This window comes from Sturnira hondurensis, unplaced genomic scaffold (genome assembly GCF_014824575.4).
Source record: "Sturnira hondurensis isolate 20B ecotype Veracruz unplaced genomic scaffold, ASM1482457v3 Scaffold0004257, whole genome shotgun sequence".
Lineage (NCBI taxonomy): Eukaryota > Metazoa > Chordata > Mammalia > Chiroptera > Phyllostomidae > Sturnira > Sturnira hondurensis.
The window spans coordinates 5,594,233-5,606,263 of record NW_028076888.1 but is presented as its reverse complement, the minus strand read 5'-3'; the positions used below and the strand labels follow the sequence as shown (position 1 = coordinate 5,606,263).

The following is a 12,031-nucleotide window of genomic DNA, read 5'->3' as shown; positions in this document are numbered from 1 at the left end:
GTAAAGTCTACTTTCAATTGTTACTCTTCTATCTATGCAGTAATTTTTATTGGAAGTAACTAACTTGGTTTAAGTTAGTCTTTGTCAACTGTTACCAAGTATTTGCATTTGTTTATGTATTATCTGTGCTAAAAAGCAACTGGAGGGAGTCTGAGAGTACAGAGAGAGAGGTAACCTTAAGACAGGGCCTAGAAGCCAATCCAGTTTCACAAAGGTATTTCCAATAAATTTGGACGCCAGCTTCTCTGTCTGTGGGATGCTCAGATGTTTGTCTCCCGGTTTCTGTCTCTAGGGCATTTGTTTACCTGAGCAATCTGCTGTATCCCGTGCCCCTGATCCACAGGGTGGCCATTGTCAGTGAGAAGGGTGAAGTGCGGGGATTTCTGCGTGTGGCTGTGCAGGCCATTGCAGGTAGGTGGCCCGCTCTGACACTGGGCTGGGGATTCTTCGCCAGGAGGCAAAGCAGGCAGTGCTGTGCGGGCCACACCAGAGCTACACGTGCAGACTGCCATGCGTCGGTCTTGCAGAAAGCTCTATCGCTTCCTTCCCAGCTGTTGCTCCCAAGCAGGACTGCTGCTTTGGGAGTACTGGGTGCAAGGGGTTTCCTTTAACTTGAAGGACAACTCTTGGATTGACTTTGTAAAAGTAATTTGCATTTTAAATAATGTATATTAATTGCTTCAGAAGTCATAAAGTATTTTCAGGGCTTGTTCTTGCCCAATTTTTCTCTCAGGGTGCTTCTAGACATTTGTCCTTTAGCTATTATTTTGTGATACATGGACAAAGAGTCTGATACTTCATGATCCAGCCTACATTCTGAGGGAAGAATATGGCTATATTTCCTATAGCATCCTTATATTTCCTGTGATTTTTCTGTTTTAATTTATACATGCTATGCTGTGTTTAGTGACTTTCCAGCTTTTCCCCATGGAAATCTGTAATATAATCACCAGTATTGAGTTTAGGGAAGTCTCCACAAGTACAGTCTAATATTTTTCTAATTGAGTATTATTGAACATAATCTTGCCAAGTAAAAGGATCAGTATTTTTAGTGTGACATTTGAACAGTATCAAGAATAAAACTGATTTCTTTACGAACGAGTCTCATTGGAGCTGAGGGGGTGGGTAAAAGTGACAGAATAGAGTGGAAAGCAGCTTATTTGACCTTCCTGCTTAGTTTTCTTTCTTAAGCAAAAGGGCTTGTCCCTTGGTGGCTCCTCTCCCATTAAAGTTCTCAGAATCTGAGGCTCCGAGGCTCCGTTGTCTGTCTTACTCTCCAGCAGGAGTTGCCCTCCCTCTGCCCCACGGGTGGTTTCCTTCAGTCTTTGCTTTTTTTCCTCCCCTGCCTAGCGGATGAAGAAGCTCCTGATTATGGCTCTGGAATTCGACAGTCAGGAACAGCTAAAATATCTTTTGACAACGAGTACTTTCATCAGGTGAGAAACCTTCCAGGAAGAGGAACACCTGCTGGAAGGAGAAGGAAGCAGACTGCTTTGTAGGAAGGATGTTCAGCACCGGAGAGCAATTCTTCTACCTAGAACCAAAGAGTATAGGCAACCATAGGGTGTTTAATAGCATATGGGACATACCTAAGAATTAAAACAGTGATTTGTATTTTTTCTGTTGTCTTTTCTCAGGCAGCTCTTAATCCACATAATTTTACAGTCCCTATTATTCATTAGGCAAATAACAAAAGAAAGGAAATGGGGGGCAGTGTATTATTGTACTACTTTGTCATCTACCACCCCCTGCCTTATTTTCAGAGTGACTTTTCTTCGGTTGCAATGACTCGTTCTGGTCTGTCCTTGGAAGAGCTGAGGATTGTGGAAGGACAGGGTCAGAGTTCTGAGGTCATCACTCCTGCAGAAGAAATCAATCGAATGAGTGACTTGGGTATGTAGTATCACCCAGTTTACGCTGATTAGGGACATTTTTCAAAGAGGGAAAGATAACCAACCATTGTCACTTTCATTCCCTGGGAATGGAAAGAACGTTCTACTCTCTCCGCTTTGAAGGGTGTTCTGTGCATTATTTGAACCAGATGTGTGTTTATTTGACCCTCTTTAGACTTGAAGTCAAGCACTTTGCTAGATGGGAAGATGGTGGTGGAAGGGTTTTCTGAAGAGGTTGGTGACCACCTGCGGCTGGGCAGCGCCTTCACTTTCCGTGTGACAGTGCTGCAGGCTGGCGGGATCCCCCCCGAGTACGCAGACATCTTCTGTCAGTTCAAGTAAGCCGCCCCTTCGCTCGGCCTGTCTAGCTCTTAACCCAGGTGGCGGCTCTGCCTCACATTTGGGAGGTACTGACACTCCGAGAAATAACTACTGCCTGTCTCTGAAGTAAAACACTGTCTTCACTGGAGATGGGACTAGGAACTGGAATCCTACAGTGAAATGAAACAGAGTTCGAGGTGGGGAGGGGTGTGGCCAGGCCTCCTGCTAGAAGGTGCCGTGGTGGACTGTGCCTCTGCGGCAAATACAGGCTCTGATCCAGATGCGCTATGTTAGTCTTACTGATGCTCCTTATGCTGAACTGTTTTATTAGTAAATCTGAGAGCAGTGAATTACTTAATTACTAATTATGCCTAATTAATACCTGGGAAACAAAATTTAAATAAAATAATGAACAGTAATATTCTACTACATCAGTTGAAAGAAAAAGGTAGTGTATAGAGGAGATGTGACGGGTTTCATTTCTCATCCACTTACAAGCTTTTTCTGTCCTGTAACCCTCTTGACTCTGTGTTGTAACTGCGTTTTTCTCATGACCTCCCTAGGAAAACACTCTTTTGTGAATCTTAAGTTTCAATACCTTCATGCTGTCCCTCTCTCTCCTTCATTATGTGGTCTTCCAAGTGTCCTAATGCAGTTTTATAAAGCATTGGTTTTATGTAGAGGTTAGCGCAGTCCTGAACTGAGTGTGATTGCTACATATATAATTTTCTGTAACTGATAATCATTAAAATATTATCCATCTGGTACAATTGGTTTTGCCCATTTAATGTGCTTTTACTGAAAGCTTCAAATTTAGAGTGGGATAGAGTTGGCCAGGTGGATTGGTGTTTTGGAACTTTCACTGTTCTGCTCAGGCAGCTGATGTACAGGGTCTAACACAAATAACACCCCTCTTTATTACAAAATCATAAGCATGTGATTCTGTAACATAACAATATCACCCTCAAGTACACCATATGACATTTTAGGTGAAATGTTTAAATTAAAATGATAAATTATTACTCCCATAGTACTACCCTACCAACCACACTCAAGCAGGTGTTACTTCTGCTGGACCTTGTATTTAATGGAAAAAACCTACATGGTTAACTGATGTCTGAAGTGACAGTAGTATGTTGACTTTTGTCCCTACACCACCTAAAAAGAGCAGCATGTCTACCTGGCGTTCGCTCTGGAGGAAAGGGCATGTTGACTCGTGTTGAGAAGAGACTCAGATCCTTTTGGGTTCTTATAAACTCTCATCTGGCCTGCGTAGGGACGACACGGTTGTAGAGCAAAGTGACTGATGTCAAGTGTCGCCTGTGTGGAAGCCCAGGATAATTGCACGTGCTCCAAGCAAAGCACTGGAGGAGTGTAGGTCAGGGATCACCCCCCTCTGCTGGGTACAATGTGTAGTCCTCAGACTCAGTGAGTGATTTGGAAGACAAGGAGCTCATAATCCTGGTCTATCTGCCCCCTATTCAGAGTATTCTTTCCCTTTTTTTCGTGTGGGAATGTGGGATGTCCTTTTGATGGATATTTTTATCTGACAGTAAATCTTAGTATTGAGGATGTTTTAAATCTTTGCTTCTTTTTATTTCAGACTTATAATAGGAAGGGAGAGAAACTAATAAAACCTATTTGTAAGAACAAATAAACATAGCCCACTGATTCAGCAGGTATTTCAGGAGTATCTTCTCTTATTTTAAGCCTGTGGGAGAAACTCACTGTCTTTGGGGGAGACAGACTTATGGATACGTTATTACACACAGTGAAATCATCACTGTTGAAGAAAAATAGGTCCCTAGTGCTGCAGGAACACAACTATTTGGATGAGTTAGGACAGACTTTTTGCAAAGGGTGGCATTTGCGTTACTCGTAGCTGGTCTGAGAGAGACTTCTAGGCAAGCACTCCACCCACAGGTTTTTGTGTACCCTACAGAAGTTTGAATCTGCCAAACCTTTTCTACACAAAACAGTTTCATAATTTTTATTCCCAGTGAAAACCACAAGGGAGCAGGAGTTCAGTGATTTCGCTCTTCACACCCTTTAAGGCATTTCTGCATGTATATCCACATAACTAAATGATCAGGGCCAGTGCATTTTTCAGTCATTTTTGAAATAAAATCTAAAATGCTGAGTGATACGGGAAATGTTTTGACAAGATCATGTAAATAATTTGCTCAATTAAAGACTCTGCTTAAGTGGGTGTTTCTTTCCATATGATCCGATTTGAGCTCTTAAAATATTCGGGGGTGTCAGACTCATTTTCACCGGGGGCCACATCAGCCTCATGGTTGCCTTCCAAGGGCTGAATGTAATTTAGGAGTGTATACATGTAACTACTCCTTAACCGGGGCAAGGAGCTCGGTGCTGCTGCTGGGTGGATACAAGGTGGGGGGCCGGATTCGGCCTGCAGGTGTTGTGTTTGCTACCTGTGATACAGATCCTGATGAAATCATTTAATGAAAAATTCTTGTGTCTTATTTTTTCATTAAGCTTTTTGCATCGTCATGATGAAGCATTCTCCACTGAACCCCTCAAAAACAATGGCAGAGGAAGTCCTCTGGGCTTTTATCATGTGCAGAATGTAAGTGACATAGACATTTTTGCCAAATGTGTTGTGGGTTGGTGGTACCTTGAAGTGGTTGGTGTGAGGCTGACATGTGTGGGCTCCCTTGGGTTTTCTCTCAGCCCAGGAAGGATGATAATCACAGCGCTGTGCGAGGCAGGCTCTGTGGGGAGAGCAGACAATGGAAGGAGTGGACAGAGCAGCTGGCCTTCTCTGAATGACAGTGGTCCCCATAAGTAGTGTCTGCGTTAATCTGCCGATAAAATTTTCCATCATTTTGAATGTAGTGCAAGGGTGTCAAACTCATTTTCACTGGGTGCTGTATCAGCCTCACGGTTGTCTTCAAAGGGCTGAATGTGATTTGGGGACTGTAAAAATGTGAACTACTCCTTAACTAGGGGCAGGGATCCTGGCACTGCCGCTGGGTAGAAACTAGGTGCTGGGCAGGATGAAACAAGGTGGAGGGCCAGATTCAGCCCCAGGGGCCTTGTGTTTGCTGTCTGTGATATAGTGAGTTGTTTTAGTGTTGTTTCCTAGACAAGTAAGCATTTATTGTCCTTAAAATTGTAAGGTACTTACATTGTTCAGTTGCAAGTAAGATAAAAACTATTAAATACCTTTGTAACTAAGATTCAGATTCTGTCTTCCTTGCCACTGATACTATGATGAATCCATTAATGGCCTTTACAGTTCTTTCATATGTGGAGTAAGAATACAGACCTCCCATCTCTTCTAGGAAGGTTCATTCAAACTCTTCTCAAAAGTCATCGTGCTCATCACAATAGCTAACAGTCATTGAGAGCTTATTTGCCGTCAGTCACTGTTACCAGTGTTTTTTGTGTCTTAACTCATGTAATCCTCACCTTTATGCCAGAGACCATCTTAATCCCCATGTTACTGCTGTGATAACCTAGGCACAGAGCAGTTAGAGTCACCAGGGTCACAAAGCTAGGAAGAGGCAGAGGTGAGTTTGAACTCGGATGTGTGGCTCTGGCTTCCAGGATCTTCACCACCACATGAAATGGTCTCCCATTCTCTTGTTAGCTGTGTCTGCTGTCTGAAGTACGAGAGGAAAGGACAACTCCAGAAGTGGAGCAAGCAGATCCAGAACACACTACTTTGTTTTTATTTTTAATTGTATAAATATGAGTATGCGTGTATCCATAAACATTGATTGGCTACTGTGCACTAGGACTGTGCTTGATATTCTGGGGAATACACACATGAATGACAGAGGATTATGTTCCTGGAGAGCTCATAGTTATGAGAGGGAGATAAAATGCTCACTTAATCAACAAGATCTAGAGACATTGGAAAGGTAATCATTAAATGCTAGGGGAGGAGAGAGGAGGAGAAGTAATTTCCATTAATACAAAGGTGTTTTTTACTTTTTTTTGTTGGGGGTGGATGGTTGGGTAGAGAAAGGAGGTGGGGGACTTCCCGGGAGGATATAGTATAAATAAGAAAAGGTGGCGCTGGCTGGTGTAGCTCAGTGGATTGAGCGCGGGCCTGCAAACCACAGGATTGTGGTTCGATTCCCAGTCAGGGCACATGCCTCGGTTGCAGGCCAGTTCCCAGCAGGGGACTCACGAGAAGCAACCATACATTGATCCTTCTCTCCTTCCCTTCCCCTCTAAAGATAAATAAATAAAAATCTTGAGAAAAAAAGAACTGGTGGGTCGGCCTTGGCCGGGGAGCTCAGTTGGTTAAAGCACTGTCCCTGTATACCAACTGGGATGTGGGTTTTATCCCTTGTCAGGGCACAAACAAGAAGCAACCAATGAATGCATGGATGGGCAGAATAAAAAAAATCTCTGTCTCTCTTTCCTCCCCTCATTTCCTTCTCTGCCTAAAAAAATAAAATTCTAAAACAGTGGGTAAGATTTGGCATCAGACCTGGCACATGGTCAACAGTCACGTTTTCCTTAGTATTGTTACTGTTTTCGAGCTGGGCCTTGAAGTCTAGGAAAGACTTAGAGGCATGGAGATGTGGAAGGCCTTGCAGGGAGGGCTGCAGCCTGGGTCTTCAGGCACAACAGAGGGGAGAGCGGGTGAGTCTGATTAAGCTGAAACAGTGAGTATGTGAAGGGCGGCAGGGGGCAGGAGGCAGTTCAGGTTGGTGCTGGAGGGTCCTGAATGCCTGAAGCTCAGAAAAGTTACTTCAGAATGAAAGCTAGAGAGAAGACCCTAGCTTAGCTTTTAATTCTTTTTTTTTTAAGATTTTATTTATTCATCTTTAGAGGGGAAGGGGAGGAGAGAAGGAGAGAAATACCAATGTATGGTTGCCTCTTGTGAGTCCCCTGCTGGGAACTGGCCTGCAACCCAGGTATGTGCCCTGACTGGGAATCGAACCGCGATCCTTTGGTTCGCAGGCCCGAGTTCAATCCACTGAGCTACACCAGCCAGGAGAAGACCCTAGCTTAGCTTTGTGTGGGAGGATTGCACAATGAAACACCCAGCACATACCGAGTACTCAGAAGTGTTCAAGTTCTGATTGCAGTAAAACTGTCTGTTTTCTTACGGTAAATCTTTCCCTGATCTACCTTGGCTTTATTCCTTAGATTGCGGTGGAGGTCACAGAATCGTTTGTGGAGTACATCAAAACCAAGCCTATAGTATTTGAAGTTTTCGGGCATTATCAGCAACACCCAGTTCACCTGCAAGGACAGGACCTTAACAGGTTGGGGCCAGATGAGCAAAGATTTTTGTTATTGATATTATCGTTGTTATTCTCATTTGCTGGGAAGAAATCTTTTGAGGGACTACTATAACTAAATAACAGTGTATATGTTGCCCATTGTTTCCTCTTTAGAAACTTCACCACCTTTCCTTCTAAGCCACCTAATCACTAATTGTAGGTAGAGCCAATTGAATTTTTCCTAGGTGATCCTGAGTACTGTTTCTATAAGAAGAGACTTTGAATAGGACTGAAAGGTGAGGTTGACAGAGATAAAACATGAAATTGTGTGTAGTTGTTCCTAACCACCCAGAACTTTTTGAAGCATAAGCTCTAAGTGGAGACATCAAAATCGGTGAGGAGAGCAATGGTGGGGACTTTGGGATGATGGCAGAGTGTCAGTGTTAACGGAAAAATCCCCCTATTTCATTTATTAGCTATGACTTAGAAGGAGGCTTTTAGTAAAATGTCTGAGCCTCAGTTTTACTCTGTGGAATCGTGTCTGGAATCTGATACTGTGCTGCAGTCCAATGTACAAACCGTCTGTGTCTAAAGGGGGCTTAACCATGCCATTGTTATTATTACCGTGACATTCTTTTAGTCTCTGAGATCTCCGTCTTCCTCCTTCACAGTCCGCCTCAGCCGGCGCGACGGTTCTTCCCTCCGCCCATGCCACTCTCCAAGCCAGGTGAGCTCCAGCTGCGCTCTTTGCATGCTGTTCTCTGAGTGAATGCATCTCTTGTTCTGATGACTTTTCAGATAAAAATCACAGTTAAATCCCTGCTCCACTTCTGTGTGTCCTTACATAATTCTTGTGTCCATCGGGAACTAGAATTTTCGGCTCCTGGTTTACAATAAGAAGTGAGGAACAGCAGGCTCTGCCACTGCCCGTTCTCCGGTCTCTCACTGTCCCTTTTCGTAAGCCCCGTGCCCCTGAGTCTGTGCTTTGTGTGCAGCTCCCCGGAACGTCTGGTGACTGGGCTTCTCTTTACACATCAGATGTATCCTGCATGTTAATTTATCTTGTTCTGACTCTTCTTTGTTTATTTTCACCCTTTCCCCCCATTGCCCACATTCCCACCCCATCCTGTGCTCGTTCTCCACGCTCTGTACTGCTCACCTCCATCCTGCCTCAGACCGTGAGAGAAAGTCAGACCGCCCGATTTCTCGTGTCTGGCCGTGTGAATGTGTATGTGTTGGACGCATTTTCTGAGCGCACCCGTGTGCTGGCGTCCTCTGCTGTGCCGCCTTCCAGGATGGGGCGACCCTGTGCCACCTGTTGTCTTCCTGCCGGTTCCCAGCTGCCAGAGTGAGAGGGTACCCAGACCAGAGCTCAGTTAGCTCTGCCTGGATGTAGAACCATCCGCAGGGGCTCGTCCTGGAGCCTGGCTCTCTGTGTGAAACAGCGGCCTTCCTCTTTGCTACCTGAGCTGAGTGCAGAGTTCAGCACAGTGACATGATCCTGTCACAGTCGTCTCAGATTGTAGGAAGCACCCTGTCTACTTGTGCCTCTTTCACCGCACCCTGGGGGTGAGGGCTGCTTACTTGTGTTCATTTGGTGTCTTTCAATTAGTATTTTTAACTGTAAGGATTTTTGCTATTACATGGCTTTGTTTTTGTTTTTTAATGCCTCTGGTTTTGCTTTCTGACCCTTAGATGACTGCCAGAATCAGTAACACTGTTTTCCTCCTAACTAGCATCACCAGCTTGTATGGCATTCAGCTGGGCTGGGTAATGCCGACAGGCTGCATGTGTGAACAGTGCTGAGTTACTCATAAGGCCCCTTTAGCTCTCTTGTATCAGGGGATTCTCATACTACATTTTTGAGATAGCAAGTGAAATACTATGATCTTCATTTTATAGATGAGGAGACAAATACCCAGAGGGTAAACGACTCAACCAAAGTCACATAGCTCTTCAGTGGTTGAACAATAATTAGATCCCAAGTCACTGGACTTGCATTCCAGAGTTCTCAGGTTTTGAGCGGAGAACCCTCTTTGCATTGCGAGATTTCAGTTTCTGTGTTGTGTTTCAAGATGCCCAATATGTAGAATCTGGAATTTTTTAAATACTGGGTTTTGGCTAATGTATTTCATCATAATGTACAGTTAACATGGGTGGAATTTAAATCTGAAGAAAATATGTAATGAGAGATTTACAGGATCCTGTATTTGGAGATCATAGCTATGGTTCCCAAACTTGTCTGCGCATTAGAATCAATCACCTGGGGAGTTTTAAACCTCTCGGGACTGAATCCCAGGCCTAGAGATTGTGATTTATTGGCCCGGGTATAGCCTGGGCTTTGCCATCTTTAACATCCCTGGGTGATTCCCGTGGGCTGGGAGATTCCGGAGCCACTGGGTTGGAGGGTAGGTCTGTCCTCCCTTATCCCAGCTGTGAGATGCAGGGCCCTGTGAAAGTTTCTAATGGTTTTGTGAGCACGTTCATGCTGCACGAAACCTGTTTTCTTACTGTTGGATACAGTTGTTGAGAGGGAGGAGGATCCTGACCCTGCATTTCCTTGTCCTCTGAATTTAGAGGTTCTGACCTGGTTGGTGTTGAATTTTCTCTGGGTCTTCTTCATTGAAACCTATCCCCTGACTCCTGCTGCCTTTCCCAAGTGTATCCTTGAAGACTGACATTCCAGAAGTGTGTGCTTTCACTGAGTAGACTTGGATCAGATGTTTACATTTTCTAAAACTTTTAATAGTTCCAGCCACCAAGTTAAACACCATGAGCAAAACCAGCCTTGGCCAGAGCATGAGCAAGTATGATCTTCTGGTTTGGTTTGAGATCAGTGAACTGGAGCCCACAGGAGAGTGAGTACGAGTTTCTGAACCTTTAAATACGGCAAAGTATTTGTTTTGTTCTGTTTTTTAAGAAAAAGGCAAAGTTATTCAAAATTAGAAATTGTAATTTTGAGTCTGACTTCTTACATTCAGGTTCATGAATCATTGTCACTCAAATTTAGTTTTGAATTGAGTTTTGGTGGTCTTGATATTATTCTTTGAATCGGGTGTTTGTCAGAGAACTGACTGTTGGGTTGGTCAAAAAGTTGTTGATGGCTTTAGTAGTGCTTGTCTTTAACTTCATTTGGAACAATTTTGTTAGATTGTATTATGACAGCTGTCCTACCTGTGTGCAGCCAAAATCGGTGAATTTATCAAAATTGGTGAATTTTTGTGCAGCCATTTTAATATTGAAGGTGGAAGAAGATACGTAAGGTACGCTGAAGATTTTCAGCGTAGTATGCTTTAGTACTTCAGGAAAGGCAAGAAAATGCAACTGAAACACAAAAGGGATTTGCACAGTGTGTGGAGAAGGTGCTGTGGCCTATCGAACGTGTCGGAAGTGTCTGCTGTGAGGCTGTTTCATGCACTGGAAAATGATTAGTAGTGCACCTGCTAGAAGCCAAATAGTGGGAGATAGCTGACATACTCCAAGTATCCAAATCAAGTTATTGGTGAACATGAAAAGTGTCTTTTATTTTACAGAAAAACCTAAGCGGACTTTTTGGCCAACCCAATACTTAGTATAATAATTTACCTTCTTGTTAGCAACAACAAGCTCATTGTGACTGGCACTTTGTCAGGAGGGAAGACAACCTACATAGTGGGTTCCATCAGCAGTAAACCAAAGGGAGTCAGAAGCACTTTGCACATAATATATTGTCAAGACTTGCATTAATAACTTCAGTGAGTGTTCACCTAGACCAAGATTTCTCAACCTCGGCGCCATTTGGGGCCGGGTCATTCTTTTGTCGGGTGTTATCCTGTGTGTTGTACAATAGCCACAACCGTGGCTTCTGCCCACTTTGTGCCAGTGGCACCTCCCCTTCAGCTGTTACAACCGGAAATGGTAGTAACATTGCCAAATAGTGGACCACTGCAGGGGGAACAAAGTCCCTCCCAGTTGAGGACCATTGTCCTAGCTCCAAATAATCAGCATTAGCTGACTTTCACTGTGTGAGTGAAGGTTGTGAATGTTATTATTATTTATAGTTATATCTAAAATATTTTTAGAAATAACACGCAAAAGGATCCCCTCCTGAAACAGAGGCAGGGGGCTGTATTAGTGAATGTGGAGGGTAGGGGATGAATGTTATCCTGATGACCCACTTCGTGTTGTATGAACGCTGAGTCCCACCGCCGTTAGGCTCATCTCCATGGACCAGCGACTGAGTCCCTGCTCAGTGTGAGGTGTGACTCTGTCTCCTGTATGCAGTTGTCAGAGACGTTGCTTTAGGGAATATGACTTTGCATGACAGGTCTATAATGTGACTATAACTTGCATTATAAGAGAGAGGTAGTTGCAGTAATGATTTCTACGGAGTTCATTTTTTTCTAACCCTTGTAAAATTATCTAGAATGTGAAATGACCTCTTATCTCCTCACACTTGCGATTATGGAATACATAATTCCATACTACATTATTCCATAATACATTATGGAATACACGTGATTATGATTACATTATGATTATGGAATACCTGTTTTGCAAGGGGCAGGGATGGAGTAAGAAGGTGTTGCTGTCCTTTGAGCACTTCAGTGTAGTAAGGATGAAGAGACA

General features: G+C 43.7%; 1 protein-coding gene across 13 annotated transcripts in view; it reads left to right on the top strand.

Annotated features, from left to right (window-relative positions):
- Positions 1-12,031, top strand: part of KIF1B (kinesin family member 1B) — a 136,188-nt gene that overhangs the window by 102,224 nt on the left and 21,933 nt on the right. For all 13 annotated transcript variants that reach the window (XM_037045272.1, XM_037045268.1, XM_037045264.1 and 10 more), the window contains 8 exons: positions 293-411; positions 1,351-1,436; positions 1,764-1,893; positions 2,068-2,230; positions 4,713-4,803; positions 7,347-7,465; positions 8,095-8,150; positions 10,173-10,281. In XM_037045272.1, the coding sequence (XP_036901167.1) occupies positions 293-411; positions 1,351-1,436; positions 1,764-1,893; positions 2,068-2,230; positions 4,713-4,803; positions 7,347-7,465; positions 8,095-8,150; positions 10,173-10,281 (873 nt within the window). The remainder of the gene's footprint in view (positions 1-292; positions 412-1,350; positions 1,437-1,763; positions 1,894-2,067; positions 2,231-4,712; positions 4,804-7,346; positions 7,466-8,094; positions 8,151-10,172; positions 10,282-12,031) is intronic.